This window comes from Zalophus californianus, chromosome 14, assembly GCF_009762305.2.
Source record: "Zalophus californianus isolate mZalCal1 chromosome 14, mZalCal1.pri.v2, whole genome shotgun sequence".
NCBI classification, from domain to species: Eukaryota; Metazoa; Chordata; class Mammalia; order Carnivora; family Otariidae; genus Zalophus; species Zalophus californianus.
The window spans coordinates 48,412,677-48,434,165 of NC_045608.1; the positions used below are offsets into that span (position 1 = coordinate 48,412,677).

At 34.9% G+C, this 21,489-nt stretch overlaps 1 protein-coding gene across 6 annotated transcripts in view; it reads right to left on the minus strand.

Annotated features, from left to right (window-relative positions):
• Positions 1-534: 534 nt before the first annotated feature.
• Positions 535-21,489, minus strand: part of SS18 (SS18 subunit of BAF chromatin remodeling complex) — an 85,449-nt gene continuing 64,494 nt past the window's right edge. For all 6 annotated transcript variants that reach the window (XM_027576149.2, XM_027576147.2, XM_027576152.2 and 3 more), the window contains 2 exons: positions 19,453-19,586; positions 535-2,324 (listed from right to left, as the gene is read on the minus strand). In XM_027576149.2, the coding sequence (XP_027431950.1) occupies positions 2,298-2,324; positions 19,453-19,586 (161 nt within the window). In that variant the 3' untranslated portion in view covers positions 535-2,297. The remainder of the gene's footprint in view (positions 2,325-19,452; positions 19,587-21,489) is intronic.

The window sequence follows — 21,489 nt, forward strand, 5'->3', positions numbered from 1 at the left end:
TAAGGTAATTTTTGTCACCACCAATTAAAAACTTTTACGAAATAGGACTGTTATAAAACAATTAAACCTTGCAAATGCACTAGTCTCTAGGAAGAAAGTCCTGGAGGAAATTCTGCTTATTAAAATTGCAATTTTAGTTTCCATTAAAAGGAGAATAAGACAACAGAAGATGGGTTGGCAAGACAAATTATTTCTTAATGTCAGTTGAGGTTATTTCAAATGAGATAACATATCTACACCAGGTTGGGTTCAGTACAATTTTGTCTCCTCAACTCATTTATCTAATTCAGTCATCTCGATTACAGCCTCATGGACTTCATTTTCAGAGAAAGAATTCTATAACAAACAGCCCACACAACATGCTGATTACTGAAGTTAATTCTAATTAACTTGGGCATGGCAAGAGAATTTTGATAAAGTCCTAGAATACAAATATAGTCTGCTTATACCAGACTAACTTATATAAAAAACCCACAGCAAAGTCTCCAGACAAAACAAGAGAGTCAAAGAGATCTAATTTAAAGAAACAAATGAGAAAATTAAAATCACAAATAATTTATTCTTCCGTTAGAGTTGATACAGTTTTAAATAGCAACAAAGTACACAGTGGTGGAAAATTGGCACAGAACCTATAAGCATTTTCAATCACAATAAGGCTGTCCATGCTTTATCTGTTCAAACTTGATGTCCATTTTCTACTCACCAAGTTGAAAAAAACTCTATTCGGACCTTAAAATACACACACTCTCTCTCTCATACACACATAGAAACACATTAAAATTCCTCCTTTTGATTACAGTATGTTGAGAACAGTACATTTTGCTTATTCAAATTTATGGCACCCCTTCTGTTTTGTTTCTAGTTAGAAGTGGGAAAAACCAATTCAATTATAAAGAATACGTCTTATTCCCTGGGCATAGGCAACTGTGATGAAAAGAGCAACTTACCTTTGGGCTAAGATGTTTTCAGATTATGCTTAAATAATTGTGGTTATAAACTTCTCAATGCATGATTTCCTGCCCAATGCAATATCCCTGAATTTAGCTAAAATAATCAGGCACAGGACAGTCTCAAATATGATTAAATATGTCACGCTAATAAACAAAGTGATCTAGAATGCAACCTCTATGCTTTTAATACAGACCAGAATAAACCTCATCAATAAGCATTTTCCTGAACATCTCTTTTGTGTTACATTAACCAACATAAAAAGGGAAAAACTTAAAAGTGTCCTTTTATAAATGGCATTATTTCCAGGGAAGAAAGTTGAAATAAAGGCTTGTAAAGTCTCCCGAACTATTCTATTATATAAACCAATTGTCCTTCTAATGTTAAAAAATAAAATTACTGGACCAATGTTGACTCTTCTTTGATATCATTTAAAAAATGCTTTGATATTACTTACTAAGTTCCCTGATTACTCAAACAAAGTAAAATTAACACTTCCATTTTCGGTTATTGCTATTTTAGGAGAGAATTACCACTTCATTTACATGAAACTGCTACCAAGATTCTTCAGATCCCACATGAAATAATTCTTATTGCCTCACATTTTAAAACTGTATTATAAATGATCTTTATAAAAAGGTTTTAATCCACAAAACTGGAAAGCTTTTAAAAAAATGTTTTTACTCAAAACTATCACAGTGCCCTTGATTATCTAACAGATAAAAGGGATCTGAATTTCCTCTAAAGAACATAATAGTGGACATATGGTGTGCTTTGTCTTCTCCCTCACCTTTATCTTTTATAGTACACCATTTTAAGACCAACACAATCAAGCATCCACCATGCTCCAATCCACATTAACAGAGGATTTCTGATTCTGTCCAATGCGTAGTGTACCGCCTTGCATATTCACATGAAATAAACATAATATACAAAATATTGCTGCTGTAAAAAGTGTACATTTCCCTCTTCCCCTTACAAAAGAATCTGTGGAAAAGTATTAAATTCCCTTAACCTTCATAAACATACAAAGCTGTTCACACCTTTCAGTCTGTAACAGTCCATTTGAAACAGTTCCCAAACCATTGCAAATTGGTTATGTCATTGTATTTTCTGTCCAATGTTGCCATCTAGAGTAGAAATGTGAAATCAAGAGTATTTTTTTTTTAGCTACTAAAGCCTTACAACTAAGCCACAAAGGCTGCTTACTGAAGAAACAGCCACTTATCCACAAGGTTTTTCCAAAAACTAGATGGAATGGAAGGATCTCTTCACACAGAGGCGTCCACAGTGCTGAGGTGACAATATGGCTGCTAATAGATACTGGCTATTGGAATGTAAGTACTTTTTCACTGCTGGTAATTTCCATACTGTCCCTAAAAGATAAATTTAAAAATACAATTAGATAATGATTACAGCACAGCTTGACCATAATAGTTTGGCACAGAAAATCACAAATAAATCTTAACACTGTCATACTACAGAAGTGACTTCATTGACAACAAACAAAAACTGTTATATATTTAGGTACATAGTATCTCTGTAATTGCTTCTGATATTACATTCAATTGCAAATGGATTTCAGAGTCTTTGAAACTAGAATAGTACCTGTCACATAGCAGGAATTTAAATGTTTGGTGAATTTTGTTGAACTGAACTAAGCAAGAATGAACTGAGTTCTGGTTCTAAATCCTGCTGTGGTATGTACTGTGTATTAATTAAGTGCTAGTTTAACAACTTTGTGACTGTTTAGCTTATTATAATTGTTATTACGAATTAACATCAATGGTATTTGGAATAAGTAGCAGGGATGGAAAGATGCCTGGGAGATAAAGGGAAAAGAACCTTCCATCCATACTAAAGAAGCTGGGCTTTTTCCCTGAGGCCAACAAAGTGTCAGCAAAGGCATTCAGACAGGCAGCTGGTACGTAAAATCAAGGGAAGTTTGTTTTGTTTTTGTTGCTTTTAATAAGATAGACTTGAAGTCATGCAGGCTGACAGGACGGAAGAGACAAAGAGTACAGACAAAAAGAGGTGATAAATGAAGCAGCAGAATTTTACAAGGGAGGTAAATCATGTCCAGTTTACAGCTGTTAGGGTTAGATTTTGGAGAAAAGAAGGAATATCTCTTCCTCTGAAAAAGAAAAAGAATGACAGAAGAAAAAAGAAACCTACTAGAAAATACATATTTTAACAAAAATTTCTTAAATGTGTTTAAAAGCCCAAAAAAGTATCTCTGCAACCATTAGCAAATTCCAGAATTAAAATATGTCCTAAAAGCACCTATTTTCCAAAAACAGTACTCATAGGAAGCACATAATCAGCTAATTGTTTCCTTTGGCTAAATTTCCCCCTCCAAGTCACATTAATCATTTTATATCACGGAAGTATTCTAGAATTGAACTACTTCCATACCTTAAGAAACAGCACCCTAAAACTTTACATTTCCATAGAAATAGATAAAGATATATTTGAAAATCTGTTGAACATCACTATATATCTAATGGAATAATGCACTCTAAAGAGAATTAAGACATTTTAAAAATATTAATGTACTTTCCCCATAGCTATATTCAACAAAATTTAAAGTCAGTGTTCATCTTGAAATATTTATGGGTAGAGTATCATTAGAATTTGCTTTAAAATACTCTTAAAAGAAAAAAAGTAGCATGAGGGCACATAAAACAGCATTAGCAAAATGTTGATAATTGTTGAAGTTGGTTGACCAATATACGGGGATCCATGATACTCCTTTTTTTTTTATATTTGTGTAAAGATTCCTATAATATAAAGTTTAAAATAAGAAATATAAGTCAGTGCTTAGCATGAGGAACTTCTTATTCAATTGCTAAACTCAGCTTCAGCATTTAGGTAATCTAAGTCCCAACTCTACTGTTAACTTTCCATCTGAGTCTAAAAAAGCTCTTTGAGACTCATTTTTTTTCCACACTTAAAAGGTAGGACTGTAACATCTGCATCTCTAGATCTCAATTTTCTTTCCATTCATGGCTACATTAATTCCCACCTCATCTATTTGTTAGGACACTTAAATAAGAGAGGACATGAGGAAGGGCTTTTAAAAATTTTTTAATATTATACATAAGTAAGCCTCAATGCTGGAGGGAAATGCTCCCCTAGTGAATGTGTATAATGAGATATTAATGATGAAAGTGACTTGCACATATTATGAATGATGTGAAAGCAGAAGAGAGGTTAAGAACTGCTGTGCTATATAAATATAAGCTATAATTTATCTACTATATTATGAATTACTTGAGGGTAGTGAGGGTAGGAACTAGGGCTTACCCATCCTGATGCCCCAAGTACTGAAGTGTGCCCAGCAGTGACACATAAGACTTCTTCAATAATGTCTGCCAAATACTATATTCAAGAAATTATAAACATTTACTGAGCAAATATTATATGCTCATCACTATAATAAATCTGAAAAACAGGGAAGGTAAAACTTAGAAATAAAGTACAATTACAGAAGTTCTGTAAGAGTTCAGAAATGAAAAGACTGACACAGCTAAAATAATTAGAAGAATATTTCAGAGAATGTGGAAACCTTAAGAAAATAGTAAAACTTTGAATAGCAGAGAAAAGAAAATGTACTTCAAATAAAGGAATAGCTAAAGCAAAGGCAATGTTGGAAAAATAGGTTCACAACGCTTAGGGAAGTGGACAGTAAAAAGGAATATACAATAATGAGAAGCAGATGCTATTAATTGCTTGGTAACACAGAGCCTGAAGTAACAGAAAGAAGAAGTCTGGCTAATATTAATAATAGCAATCTCAATACATAGCGACACAGCGATCGCTATATCTCAATAACTAAGACCTTAACATGTGTCAGACACTAATAAATGCTTTGTGTCCATCTACAACCTATACAGTAAATATTATCTCCATTTTACAGATGAAGTAACTGAGATGCTGAGAATTTAAAAAAAGTTGACCCGCACTTGATCACAGTGCTAGGACCAAATCAAATCACAAGTAAGTCCCAAAGAGTATACTGTATACCTGCAACCATTAGCAAATTCCAGAATTAAAAGTATGGGTTTGGGAGCCAGAAACCAACTTCCTTTTTTTTTTTTTTTTTTTAAGATTTTATTTATTTATTTGACAGAGAGGGAAACAGCGAGAGAGGGAACACAAGCAGGAGGAGTGGGAGAGGGAGAAGCAGGCTTCCCGCTGAGCAGGGAGCCCGATGCAGGGCTCGATCCCAGGACCCTGGGATCATGACCTGAGCCGAAGGCAGACACTTAACGACTGTGCCACCCAGGCGCCCCCAGAAACCAACTTCTAGCATTAACTCCACCACTTAACAGCTTCTTATCCTTGAGTAAGTTACCTATCCTCCCTTTCTCGATTTCCTCATCTAACAAGTGAGAGTAATCTCCACCTCAAAAAGTTATTAGAGAAGAAAACCTGAAAATGCTCTACAAACCACTCAAGTACTCATTGATATTACTGGAAGCAGCTTGAGAAAGTGTGTTCTATTCAGTCACCACAGGCTCTACTCACTCAGAATTTGCCACCCGGCTCCACAACTTCTTGGCTCTATCATCGGGCAAATCACTCCAACTCTCTAAACCTCAGCTTCTCTATGTCTGCTGCTTCCATTTTTTTTTTTTTATTACAAAATTCCTATGACTAGGGTGTAAAGAATGAATGAGAAAGGAAGCAAGAAGACAGCATGGAAGGATCCTGCCGTGATGAACCTAGGTAATGTTGATGGTCTCAACTAAGATAAAGCAGTGATTACAGAGAACTGGATGGATTTAAGAACATGTTAGGAAGGAGGGTTAACAAGATTCTGTCATGTATCAGATGGAGGGAGAAAGACTTAGATATCAAAAGCGGCACCTGGCATTCTAGCTTGATGATAGTACCTCTCCTTCTTTGATAGAGAATACAGAAAGGAGGAGTAAGTTTGGGTAGAAAAATTGTGAATTTGTTTTGGTTATGCTGAATTGATATACTTATGATACATCTAAGTGGAGATGTCCAGTAGGCATCCGATTTTGAGAAGCAAGAGTCAGACTACAGAAAGAGATCTGGGAGTCAACAGCCTGGTAAATTGAAACCATGTGAGTAAATGAGACTGTTTAAGGACAGTGTATTGAATGAAGAGTCGTCCCTAGGCTAGAAACCTGAGCAATACCAATCATCTTTAAATTTCTTTCTTTTATTCATCTAATCATATAAAGTCTTAAAATTATTCTGTCACAATACTTTTTAGGGATTTCTTTCTGTATTCTTATGATCACCATTCAAATTTAGGAAGTAAAGACCTTATTTATTCACTTATTTATAGTTTATTTATTTATCAATATTCACTGCTAATTGATATGTTCTACTAGGTGATGGAAACTCAACAGTGATAAAAAACAGACATGGTGGTATCTTTAAAGGACTGACATTCTAGGGGAAGAGAGTATGACAATAAATAATACATAATCTATCACATGGAGATACATGCTACACTGAAAAATTTAAGCATCTAACATAATTAATGAAACTTTCCCACTAAAATAAGGAACAAGGCAAGGATGTCCCCTCTCACCACCCCTTTACAACAACATTGTACTAGAATTCCTAGTTTATGCAATAAGAAAAAGAAATAAAGGTATGCAGATGACATAATCATCTAGGTAGAAAACCCCGAAGATTGAACAACAACAAAAAAATCTTCTGAAACTAATAAGCAGCAAAGTTACAGGATACAAGGTTAACATACAAAAGTTAATCACTTACCTATATACCAGCAATGAACAAGTGGAATTTTAAATTAAAAACAATACTATTTACATTAGAACAAAAATGAAAATTAGGTAAAAATCTAACAAAATATGTATAAAATGTACATGAGATAAACTAAAAAACTGATGAGAAAAATTTAAAAAAAAACTAAATAAGTGGAGAAATGTTACATGTTCGTGGATAGGAAAATCAATATTGTTAAAATGTCAATTCTTCCTTACATGATCTAAAGATTCAACACAATCACAATCAAAATCCCAGCAAGTTATTTGTGGTTACTGACAAATCGATTTTAAAGTTTACAGAGAGAGGTAGAAGAAGACCCACAATAGCCACACAATATTGAAGAACAAAGTCAGAGGACTGATAGTTTCGACTTCAAGATTTACTATAAAGCTACAGCAATCAAGTCAGTGTGGTACTGGTGAAAGAACAGGAAAAACAGATCAATGGAACATTAAAGAGAGTCCAGAAATAAACCCACATAAATACAGTAAACTGACCTTTGACAAAGAAGCAAAGGTAATACAATGGAGCAAAGAATCTTTTCAACAAATGATGCTAGAACAACTGGACATCCACATGCGAAAAAACCGAAACAAGACACAGATCCTAAACCCTTCACAAGAATTAATTCAAACTGGATCACAGACCTAAATGGAAAATACACAAGAATAAAACTCCTAGAAGATAATAAAGAAGAAAACCTAGGTGACTTTGAATTTGGTAATGACTTTTTAGATACAACACCAAAGGCATAATCGATGAAAGAAATAACTGATAAGATGGACTTCATTAAAAGTAAAATTTTTTACTTTGCAGAAGACAATGTCAAAGGAATGAGAAAACAAGCCAGGAAGACAATACAATATTTGCAAAAGACACATGTGATAAGGACTGTTATTCAAAATATACAAAAAAACTCTTAAAACTTAACAATAAGAAAACAATCCAATTAAAAAATGGGCCAAGATCTGAACTGACATCTCACTAAAGATACAAAGATAGCAAATAAGTGTATGAAAAGATGTCCACCTCATGTCATTAGGGAAATGCAAATTAAAACAATAAGATACCACTACACACCTATTAGAATCACCAAGATCCTGAACACTAACAACACCAAATGCTGGCAAGGATGTCAAATGACAGATTGCTGCTGAGAATGCAAAATGGTACAGCCACTATGGAAGACAGTTTGGCAGTTTCTCACAGAACTAAACAGACTCTTACCATGTAATCCAGCAAGCGTGCTCCTTGGGTTTTTATCCAAATGAGTTGAAAATTTATGCCCACACAAAAACCTGCACATGGAAGTTTATAGCAGTTTTATTCATAATTGCCAAAATTTGGAAGCAACTAAGATGTCTTCAATAAATGAATGGATAAACAAACTGCAGTACATCCAGACAACGGAATATTATTCAGCACTAAAAAGAAATATGCTATCAAGCCCTGAGAAGGATTTAAACGCATATTACTAAGTGAAAATCCAGTGAAATGAAAAGGCTACATACTACATGATTCCAAGTATATGACATTCTGGAAAAGGCAAAAATATGAAGACAGTAAAAAGATCATTGGTTGTCAGGGGTCAGCGAGGAGAAAGAGATAAACGGGGAGCACAGAGGATTTTTAGGGCAATGAAACTATTCTGTATGATACTATAATGGTGGATACATGTCATTATAGATTTGTCAAAACCCACAGAATGTACAACACCAAGAGTGAACCCTAATGGACACTATGGACTTGGGGTGATAATGATCATTCAATCTAAGTTCACGGATTATAGCAAACGGACCACTCTGGGATGCTGATAGCAGGAGAGGCTATACATATGCAGGGGTAGGATTTACATGAAAACTCTCTGTACTTTGTACTCTATTTTGTTGTGAACATAAAACTGCTCAAAACAATAAAGCCTATTTTAAAAAAATTAAAATGTGCTTCCAGTCAAGATGGGTTTACCCCAAAACCACTCAAAACATATGTAATGATCACATTCAGGACACAAGGTAATAAAGAACAGCAATTTGAGAAACTGGAAACAAATGAGGTGAGCCCTCTGGTTACACATTTTACTGCACTGAGAGTCTCTACACTGCAGTGTGTGGAGTGGAACTAAGGCTGCATCTGAGTTAAAGACATAAAGCTTAGAGCCTGGAGAGAAAAACAGGAGCTAGAGTTCATACACTAGAGTACTAGAAAGGAGAGAAATGCACAGAAAGAGAACTGTGCAGATCTGCAGAGGAACTCTCTTGAGTATTGTAAGTATATGTAAGGAAAATACCCTTCTAAGGAAAGAAACAACCAAAAGTATTAAAGGAAATAATACTTGGCACTCATAAAGATACAGAAATAGTGCTTATTCCCACCAGCCATAGTGAAAAACCTCACAATTCAAGGGCAGTGGGTTGAGTACTCAAAAAGTTACTTTAGCAGAAATACTTAGCAGACGACTAAACACTGCTTTGGTCCTGCCTAAAAACCTTAAAAGCAATCCACATAAGATCAAGATGTGTCCACTGGGTGTTATGCACAAACAATGAATCATGGAACACTACATCAAAAACTAATGATGTAATGTATGGTGATTAACATAACAATAAAAAATTTAAAGGAAAAAAAAAGATCAAGATGTGTCTATATTACTTAACTGCATCCCAAAACAAAGCTCAAGAATATTTCTAAGAATATATATGTATCCACCACCCAACAAAGTAATTCATAATTTCTGGCACACAATCAAACATTAGTATGCATAAAAGGATGAGAAAAATGACCCATAATGAAAAGGAAAAAAAAATTGATCAAAACTGACCGAGATGTTAAGAATTATCAGAAAAGAATATTAAAACAATTATCATACCTGTATTCCAGATGCTCAAAAATTTAGGCAGAGACAAGGAAAACATAAAAATGACCCAAATTGAAATTCTAGAAAAAAAACCCCAAACTGAAATTCTAGAAGTGAAAAATAACTGGGAATGGATTAGAAGCAGATAAAACAATGAACAAGAAAACATAAGTGAACTTTAAGACACAGCAAAAGAAACTACTCAAAATAAAACTGAAAAAAACAAAAAACTGGTACAAGTTTAAGCAGCCAAATATACATGTAATTGGAGTCAACTAATCATGTAACTGGAGAGGACAGAAAGGGATATAGGGCTAAGAGAAGGAAAAAGACTTGGTCAGAATTTTTCCAAATTTGATGAAAACCATAAAGCTACAAATCCAAGAAGATATATGAACCCTAAGCATAAAACACGCCAAATAATTTCATAAAGGGAAAAATCTTTAAAAACAGCCAAAAAAAAAAAAAAAAAAAGGAAATACCATCTACCAGAAAAGAAAGAGAAGAATAACAGCAGATGCCTCCTTGGAAATAACATAATCAAGAAGACAGTGGAGCCACATTTTTAAAGTCCTGAAAGTAAAAAAAACAAAACAAAAAAACAACCTGTCAAACTAGAATTCTATACCCAGAATAAATATTTTTCAGTAATGGAAGAGAAATAAACACTTTCTCAAACATACATAAACTGAAGACCTACATTATAATAAATGTTAAAAACAATTTCCTTTCCTTCACACAAAGGAAAATGATACCAGATGGAACTATGAATCTACCATAGGAATCAAGAGGACCAGAAATAGTAAATATATAAGATTTTTTACTATTTAAATATCTTTAAAGGATAATGGCTTTTTTAGAAAAAATAAATTCCACATACTACAGAGTTTGTAACACATGCACAAATAAAATTTATAACAATAACACAAAGGTTGAGAAGAAAGAAATGAAAATAAACTACTGAAAGGCTTTATACTATACATAAGGTGGCACAGTATCACCTAAAATAAGCTACAAGACGGGCGCCTGGGTGGCTCAGTTGGTTAAGCGACTGCCTTCGGCTCAGGTCGTGATCCTGGAGTCCCGGGATCGAGTCTCGCATCGGGCTCCCTGCTCAGCAGGGAGTCTGCTTCTCCCTCTGACCCTCCCCCCTCTCGTGTGCTATCTCTCTCTTTCTCGCTCTCTCAAATAAATAAAATCTTTAAAAAAATAAATAAATAAAATAAAATAAAATAAGCTACAAGATGGGTGAACTTTGAAAACATTACACTAAGTGAAAGAAGGTAATCACAAAACACCACATATTGCATGACTCCATTTATCTCAAATATCCAGAATAAGAAATCCATACAAACCGAAAGTAAACTACCTGTTTCCTAGGGCTGGATGTTTAGAGAAAAATGAACTAAAAAAAAAAAATCCCATTGAATGGTACACTCTAAAATGGTGAGGTAATTAATGGTATGTGAATTATATCAATATAGTTTTTTTTAAAGCAGGAAAAAGGTTCAAAATAAGACCAAAAAAAGAGAGAATAAAGAACAAAATAAAAGAAATCAAGATGATAGATTCAACCAAATCCATAATCACATAAAACATAATGTTCAAAGCCCCTCCATTGAAAGTCAGAGATTGTAAGATTGGATAAAAAAGCAAGACTTGACAAATGCTGCCTTCATGAAATACAATTTAAACATAAAAACACAAATACGTTAAAAATAAAAGGATAAGGGTGTGTGTCTGGCTCAGTCGGTAGAGCATGCAACTCTTGATCTTGGGGTTGTAAATTCGAGCCCCACATTAGATGCAGAGATTACTTAAAAATAAAATCTTTAAAAAAAAATAAAAGGATAAAAAAGATATGTAATTCTATCAATAATCCAAAGAAAGTTGGTGTGGCTATATTAAAATCAAAAAGATCTCAGAGCAAAGAATATTATCACAGATGAAGTTATTTCATAATAGTAAAGGAATAAATTTTTTTTAAATTTTATTTATTTGACAGAGAGAGAGAGAGAGAGCACAACCAGGGGTGCAGGAGGCAGAGGGAGAAGCAGGCTCCCTACTAAGCAAGGACCCCGACACACAACTCGATCCCAGAACCCCAGGATCATGACCCGAACCAAAGGCAGACGCTCAACCGACTGAGCCACGCAGGCATCCCATAAAGGAATAAATTAATCAAGACATAAAATTCCTAAAAATGTATAAAACTTAAAAAGGTAGCATTATGATACATGAAGCAAAAATGGATAGAACTGCAAGGAAAAATAGACAAACACAATTATAGCCAAAGATTTAATATGTTTTTCTCAATAGAAAATCAGCTAACATATAGGAGACTTGAACACTATCAACCAACCTGATGTAACATTTATAGAACATCCTCACAGACCATATTGTGGGCCAAAAAGTATGTCTCAATAAATGTATAAAAATTCAAATTAATTAATGTTGATGGAATTATGATGATGGAATTAAATGAGAAATCAGTGACAGAAAAATATGTGGAAAATCGCCAAATATTTGAAAACTAAATTATACACTTCTAAATAACAGATGGATCAAAGAAGAAATCAAAAGCACAATCAGAAAATATTTTCAATTGACTGAAAATAAAAACACAACATATAAAAATTTGTGGGCTGTAGTTTAAGAAGTACTTAAGAGGGGAATTTACAGCAATGAACACCTAAATTAGGAAGGAGGGCAGTTCTTAAATCAATGGGAATTCAGTTCTTACCTTAGGAAATAGGAAAAGAAGAGCAAATGAAACCCAAAACAAGCAGGAGAAAAAAAATAATAAAGGAGAGGGCAGAAATCAAGGAAAAAGAAAAACAAACTGGGCTGGGGGGGTGCGGGGGGGAAATCTGTAAAACAAAAAGCTGGCTCTCTGAGAAGATCAATGAAGTACATAAAAACCAGTAGCCAGATTACTTGGGGGGGGGGGGGAAAGAGAGAGAGAAGATACACATTACCAATATCAGAAATGAAAGAGAGAATATCACTACTGATACTAGAGATACTAAAAGGATAAAAAAGGAATCATTCGACAAAACAAATGAAATGGACAAATCCCTTAACAAATACAAGTATCTCCTCAAGAAGAAAGAGATAATCTGAATACACCTATGTTTAATAAAGAAAATAAATTTGTAATTAAAAACCTTCCTGCAAAGAATATCCAGGCCCAAACAGCTTCACTGGTGAATTGTACCAAACATTTTAGAAGGCATAATATCAATTTTACACAAATCCTTCAAGAAAACTTAAGTAGGGCGCCTGGGTGGTTCAGTTGGTTAAGAGTCTGCCTTCGGCTCAGGTCATGATCCCAGGGTCCTGGGATCGAGGCCCACATCAGGATCCCTGCTCCTCAGGAAGTCTGCTTCTGCCTCCCTCTCTCTCATGAATAAATAAAATCTTTAAAAAAAAAAAAAAAAGAAAACTGAAGAGGGGTGATTTCCTTCTAACTCACTTTATGAAGCCCGTGCTATTTTGATAACAAGACCGGATAAAGACCTTAAAAGAAAACTAGAGTTCAATATCCCTCATAAGTATAGATGCAAAAATTCTTTTTTTTCAAAGATGCAAAAATTCTTAACAAAATTTTACCTGATCAACTCCAACAACATATAAAAATGATAATAATACATCATGACCAAGTGGTTTATCCTAGCTATGCAAGACTAATTTAAAACTTGAATATCAAAGAGTATTATTTAACATACTAGATTAAAAAAGGAAAGCTATAATTCCTTCAAAAGATAAGAAAAAATCATTTGACAAATTTCAACATTCATTCCTAATAAAAATTCTCAGCAAACTAGGAACACAGGCAACAACCTCTACTTGATAAAAGGACACCTACACAAACCCTACACATCTTACATAAGGCTGAAAGGCTGATTGTTATCCACCTAAGATTAGGAATAAGACAAAAGATGTCCAACTATTTCTATTTGACATCATATTAGAGGTTTTAGGCAGGGATAGATTAAGGGGGAGGTAGGCAGAGCATTCAGATTATAAAGGAAAAAAATAGTCTTTATTCACAGGCAACATGATTTCTATGTGGAAAATCTTAAAGAAATTTTTCTTTCAAGATTTTATTTATTTATTTGTCAGAGAGAGAGAGCACAAGCAGGGGGAGTGGCAGGCAGAGGGAGAAGCAGGTCCCCCATTGAGCAGGGAGCCTGATGCGGGACCCAATCCCAAGACCCCGGCGATCATGACCTGAGCCAAAGGCAGACACTTAACCAACTGAGCCACCCAGGCATCCCAATGTGGAAATTTTAAAGGAATCTACAAAAAAACTAACAGAAATAATGAGTTAATGTTAAAGTTTTGGTAAAATGTCAATAAAAATAAACTATACTTTTATATAACCAGCAATTAACTGTAAGTTTAAATTTTAAAAAATTTACATTATCAAAAATATAAAATACCTAAAATCTGACAAAAATCTATATAAGACCTGTATGCTGAAAACTACGTAACACCGCTGAAAATAATTTTAAAGGGACATACACCATGCTCATAGGATGGAATACTCACTGACATCATGTTAAGATACAGATGTCTCCAAATCTATACATTTAAGGCAATCCCCAAAGTATCAGTAGGCTTTTGTAGAAAATGGCAAGCTGATTTTAAAATTCATATGGAAATGCAAAAAACTTAAAATGCCTAAACAACTTTGAAAAAGAACATAGTTGGAAAACTCACAACATCTAATTTCAAAACTTACTATAAAACTATAGTAAAATGACAGCATGGTATTGACACAAAGACTGATAAATAGATCAGTCCAGAAATAGGCATAGTTAGGATTTTCAGCAAAGGTTCAAAGATAATTCAGTAGAGAAAGGATAGCCTATGCAACAAATGGTGCTCAGAAAATTAGCTATCCATTTGAAAACAAAAATACAAATTTCAATTTGTGCTTCCTACAAAAATTAACTCAAAATGGATTATAGACTTAAATGTAAAGTCTAAAAATATAAGGCTTCTAGAAGAAAGAATTAAGAGAAAATCTTTGTGACTCTGGATTAGGTAAAGATTTCCTACATATAATATCAAAAGCATGATCTATAAAAGAAAAAGTTGATAAATTGGACTTCATAAAAATTTTAAAGTTCCTCTCTTCAAAAGACAATGCTGAAAGAATGAAGGGAGAAGTCACAGACTGGAGAAAAATATTTGCACATCATATACCTGATAAAGGACTTGAATGTACAATATAGAAAGACCTCTCAATACTCAACAGTAAGAAAATAAAGAACAGAATTTTAAAATAAGCAAAAGATTTGAGCAGACATTTCAGAAAAGATACATAGATGGAAAATAAGCACATGATAAGTCATTATCACTGGTCCTTTGGGACATGAAAATGAAAAGCACAATGAGCTATCACTATACATGCTTGTCAGAATAGGTAAAACTGAAAAGACTGAACCATCAAAAAGTATCAAATAGTACATTTTTAATATGTGCATTTTATGGCATGTCAATAATACTTCAGTAAAGTTGACCCATCAAAAAGTATCAAACAGTACACTTTTAATATGTGCATTTTATGGCATGTCAATAATACTTCAGTGAAGTTGTTTAAATACAGAAGGGTGGAGAAATACAATAGTCCCCTCTTATCCATGGTTTTGCTTTCTGTAGTTTCAGTTACCTGTGGTCAACTGTGGTCCAGTATCAGAAGATCCTCCTGACATATCAGAAGGTCAACAGGAGCCTAACACTACATCACCGCGCCTACGTCATTCCCCTCACCTCACCTCATCACGTAGGCATTTTATCAGCTCACATCATCATAAGAAAGGTGAATACAGTACAATAAGATATTTTGAGAAAGACCACATTTGTATAACTTTTATTATATTAATTCTTTTATTATTCTTTATTGTTGTTCATCTCTTACTGTGCCTAATTTATAAATTAAACATTATCTTAAGTATATATGCATAGGGAAAACACTGTATATACAGGGTTCAGTACTATCTGTGGTTTTAGGCATCTGCTGAGGGTATTGGAACATATCCTTTGTGGGTAAGGGGTGGAGCTACGATAAAGCAAGGCAATGGAGGATGTTACTATTTTGAAAGATTTATTTATTTATTTTAGAGAGAGGGCACAAGCCGGGGGAGGGGCAGAGAGCGAGGCAGGGAGAGAGAGAGAGGGGAAGAAGACTCCCTGCTGAGCCCAACACGGGGCTTGAACTCACAACCCTGAGATCATGACCTGAGCTGAAATCAAGAATCAGATGCTCAACTGACTGAGACACCCAGGCGCCCCAAGGATGTTACTATTTTAGATAGGTAGACCATGAAGGACTCCCTGATATGACATGGTGACAGATCAGAGCAGAGATTGGAAGAAAGTGAGGAAGGAAGCCACACACTGGTTCTGAGGGAGAAATATACCTGATGTGTATGAGAACAGCAAGCAAGCCAAGGTGACTGAAGCAACTGAATGAGGGCAGCTATAAATATAGAGATGAGGTCGTGGAACAGGTGGGGGGGCACAAGTCATACAAGGCTTTGTAGGTCATAATAAGATCTGGCCTTCACTGACTGAAGTCACCACAGGGCTTTGAGCAGTGGCTTTAAAAGCATCTAATGTTTTTAAAAGATCACTCTGGGTCCTATGTGGAGCATATCCTATAGCGGAGCTAGGATGACAGCAGGAAGACCAGGAAGGAAGATATTGCAATAGTCCAAGTGACTGACAATTGGAACTTTGACTTGGGTAAGAGCAGGAGATTGTAAAAAACAGCTACATACTGGACAGATTTTGAAGGAAGAGGTGATGAGATTTGCTGGTTGACAAGACGTAGATCTGCAAAAATGAGGGGAGCCAAGATGACTCCAGAACTGAGGAACTGAAAGAATCAAGCTGCTGTTACTGAGATAGAAAAAAATGATGGAGAAGCAACAGCCTCTAGCAATGATTTCTCTCTCAATTCTCCCCCTCTTTTAGATCATCCTGCACATTGCTACAAGAGTCATCTGCCTAAACCACTATAATTATATTACTGTTGGATTAAGAATCTATATTAGTTTTCTATTCCCTTCACTATCTTGAAGAGGTGAACTACTTTCCCTAAAATGAAAAGACCAACAAGCATTTGGGTTGGGGGATACAGATAAGGTGAAACCCATGATGACTGTGGAAGACTATTAACACTAGAGTAGCTAAGATGGTCCCCTCCTCATAGCCTTTTCTAGTGGGGAAGAAGATATGGCTGGCATCTATCCAAATGTTTTTATCTATAGTACCATCCCAAATTCCTAAGTAGTTCAGGGGGTGGAATAATTACAATAAAAGAGGTAAGTATATCATATGTCTATCATATATACAATACCACACATAATATCACATATGTTTACCAAGTGCCAGGCATAGCTAATATTTTATATGTATCATTTAAAACCCTTTATAGGCTCCAAATGATGTCAGGATAAAGTCCAAGTCCCCTAACATGGCTTATAAGAGTCATTCTAATCTAAACTTTAACTTCTCTCTCCAATCTTGCCTCTCCCTCCCCATGCTTCTGCTTTACTCAACCACACTACCTTAATGTTAGTCCTTTGTGAATACACTTCTTTCTGACTAGAATACCCCTCCCTCCTCTATGTCTACTTGTCTAATACCTACTCATCCTTGGGCCCTCACACTAATACAATACTTCCCAAAGAACATTTTTTCTACTGTCTACATTAGGAGCCCACTTCCACAAAAATCTTGCCTTTCTTCACCCAGGTATTTCTCACACTATATTATATCATCTGCTTATTTGTCTGGATCCCGTCTAGACTTAAGTTCACAAAGGCAGAATTTATGTTTATCTTATTTCCCAATGTACCCCGATTTTAGGTATCTAGCATATAAATATTGCTCAAGAAACATTTACTTAATGACTGACGTTAAGCTTAGGGGATTTAGAAATATGTCATTTAGGGAGAATATGGTTAATTCAGTCCATGACATGCTAAAGTTGACAGAAATAGCAAGACACCCAAAGAGAGATGTTCCATACACAGCTGAAAAAAATGGAGCTGAAGTTGGGTTGCAAAGGGTGGGCTGAGGGTACTGAAAATAAAAGACTGGGTGAATAGAGAGACCAAGAAAAACAACGACCCAAGGATTGATATCTGGATAAAAGAAAGATGAGAAACAAGTGAAAAAATAAAGAAGGAATTACTGGAAATATAAGAGAAACAAAAAAAGCACAGTAATCAGAAGCTAAACAAAACCATTCAAGAATGAAAATAGGAACATGTGTCAAATTGACTTTACAAGAAAGACCAAGATATTTAACTGCTCCACCAGGGCGCCTGGGTGGCTTAGTCGGTTAAGCATCTGATACTTGACTTCAGCTCAGGTCATGACGTCAGAGTCGTGGGATGGAGCCCCGGGTCAGGCTCCATGCTCAGCAGAGTCTGCTGGAGATTATCTCTCTCTCTCTCTCTGCCCCTCCCCTCACTCTAAATAAATACATAAATACATACATACATACATACATAATAAATAAATGAATAAATGAATAAATAAATAAATAAAGTCTTTTAAAAAAAAGATTGCTCCACCAGCCATAGGGACCATTCTGTTTTACTCCTTTAGGACCTAATATAGTGTCCAGCACATATAGAAAATTAATAAATATTTGCTGACTGAGGGGATAAATGATCAGAAGCTCACTTTTTAAAAAGTTAACTTGTAAATTAGAATGAGCCTAAATCTTGCTGTCAGGAATCTTGCCCTGAGTCATTAGCCAAGACTTTTTCACTTTTAAAACTTAAATAAAATGCCTACCTCATCCTTTGATTTAGTATTAGTGGATTTTTTTGAAAAAATATTACTCATTTGTCCTTACTCTTTCAGTTTAAGTCTCTTCTAACTCTTTTATCTTTATCACTGACATAGGAAGTGTCAGTACAAGGGGCAGTGGGCTTAAGAGAGCACTGATAAAAGAACTGCTCACGCCCCAAGTTCTAATTAGTACTGCACTGAGTTGTTCCTCAACCAGATCATCACGTACAAAAAAAAAAATAACCTATTTTGGGTAGCTTAAGTAGTGAGCAGACCAGATTATCCTCACTAGAAAGTCATGAGACAATACTGAAATCAATCTAAACAAACTGCCAACTTAACAAATCATTTTCATTATAATTTAGACTGCATATAGTAACAAGATTCACAAAACAATGATGTGGCACAGATTATTAAGTCTGAAAGTTTACTGATAAAAAGAAGGAACTTAAGTAAATCCTAGGTTCAAGAGAATACAGTCATCTTAGAATGAGATATGTCTCTACATATATGAAAATAGAAAGAAAGAGAACAGGAGATAAAGATTATTAATACTTGAGATAATGAATATGTGCATGAAAGGAGGCATCAGAGACAGGAGATGAATATGAACTGAAAGAGGACGGACATCAAGGATGTGGAGGAAGTGCAGTGGATATGCCGCAGTTAAGATGAGAACTATGAAGAGCACTGACACAGATGGACTACAGGTTAGTAAACAGGAGGGAGATCAGAGAAATTAGGAGCCTTAGAATAGAGAATGATGTTTGTAATACCTACAGGAAGTCTGCCTGGGGAAAGACCAGAGGGAGAGAAAGAGAATATGAATGAATATGAATGAATGCTGGTGCCCAGAGATAAGACAAGTTTTATATGTTACTGTAACTATGATCAACTCTGCTAGCATTCTATGAAAAAGACTTAAAAGTAAATTTTTTTTTGTTACCTCATATGCTATGAACAGGAGGAGGGAAAAATGAGCCTTCAAGTGAAAAACACCCTATTGAAGACTGAACAAACAATGGGGCAGTCAAACAGTTGGCCAAATAACTTACCTGGTCATATCCATAAGGCCTCTGCTGTGGCGGCTGTGGTGGTCCAGGCTGTGTTGGTCTATAACCCCCATACTGCTGACCTTGTCCTTGTGGATAGTTAGGGTACTGAGGACCTGGACCACCCTGCGAAGGACCTGCCAAATAATTAACACAAACAAAAACCCAGATATAAGCATAACTCCCCGAACGGTTTAGAACTAGATGCTATTATGTTTTTATATCTAAACAAAAAAGGATAGTTTGGCAGCCTGATCTTCTCAAATACTTTTTGAAATAAATTCCACAGGTTGTAAGAGTGGAAATATTGTAAGGATGCCACCATGTATAAGATGTTTTGATTCGGTGTAACTAACTAGTAAGCTATGTGTTAGCCATAAAAAAAAAATTTTTTTTTTAATGAGTAAAAGAGACTCAGGAGTTGTGAAGCAGGTTAATTCTATGGTATTTAGGAAATTCATCTACACCTCTACTAGAAAGTAACCAGTATAAGCAACAGATAAAAGAAGAAGCAAGAAGCAGATTCAAATTAAAATATAGAAATAATTTCTAAATAAAGTTTGGGAATGAATGATATTTATAGCTGTATGTCTCTAGATTTATACTTGCAATCCCCAAAAAAATCACAAAGAAAAATTTTCCATGTAAATTCTAGATTTATATTTGCAATCACCAAAAGAATGCTTTATGTTCTGCATTGGTAAACTTACTATCACAATATTTTCAAACCAAAACTAAAGAAGACTTGAAAAGCCACAGGTTGCATGTGAAAAAACTTGATTCAAAAGTTATATTCTGTGTACCAATCACCTTTAATACTTAACCCATAAAAATGAGTGATTTCCAATTCCAGAGATGGCAAGGGACTAATTTGGCTTGCCCAACAAATATGTCTGTTTCATAAATCCCACTACTGCCTATTGTAAAGAATGCTTTATAAAGCATAAGCTGAAAAGCTTTGACACTTAAATGTTTTCTATCATAGCCATTCAAAATCTGCCACTAAAAAAAAAAACTGATGGCAGAGGAAAATGTCAAAAGAGAATAAATTTCCAAGCGTAAATAAATTCCATCAGTCTATTATTTATTTAATTATTATACATTCAATTTTTAAAACTCTAAATTTTCTATTAGAAGAAAGTACGACAACAGAAGCCTATGAATAAGCAAAATGGGAACTTCTTTGGGATTTCCAATGTCTAACCAAACAGCATTTAACTACTTAAACTGAAAATATTGTTTCATTTACTCTTTCTTCCCATTGACAATATTTGTCTCAATGAATTTACTTGATTTAACCACACCATATTTGTTTTCATGTAAACACAGTAAAACCAGAATACTTATTTAAAATACAGATTTTCGATGGTCATGAAACGAAAATTGCCACTTGAGAAGAGCAAGAAAGTGCCCTTGTAAAAACAAGAAATCCATGGAATATTTCTAAAGTCATATCTCAAGTTAGGGAACCAGAACTTATCAGTTTGGGGGGAAATACCTGGCTCCCAATACCTGACTAAATTTTTTTTTTTTTTTTTTTTTTTTTTTAAAAACTGGATTAATCTTTCTTTTTTTTTTTTTTTAAAGATTTTATTTATTTATTTGACAGAGACAGAGATAGCGAGAGCAGGAACACAAGCAGCAGGAGTGGGAGAGGGAGAAGCAGGCTTCCCGCCGAGGAGGGAGCCGGATGTGGGACTCGATCCCAGGACCCTGGGATCATGACCCGAGCCAAAGGCAGACGCCTAACAACTGAGCCACCCAGGCACCCACCTGACTAAATTTTAATGCATACTTTGAAGGCACAAGAGAATTTCAGCCTGATCCTGGTTCTTAGATTTGCAATGACGGGTAGAGAGAGGTGCCCATAGTAATCACAGAGTTTAAAACTAATGGATAAAAACAGTGACATTACTGACGTAAAAAAGAGACCATGTTAGCAAGAGAAGATGTCAGATTAATAAGCCGTTACTTCTCTAACATTAGACCCACACTTTCCTATATATAAAGTAGTGACAGTAGCTTAAAATTTAAGAATGA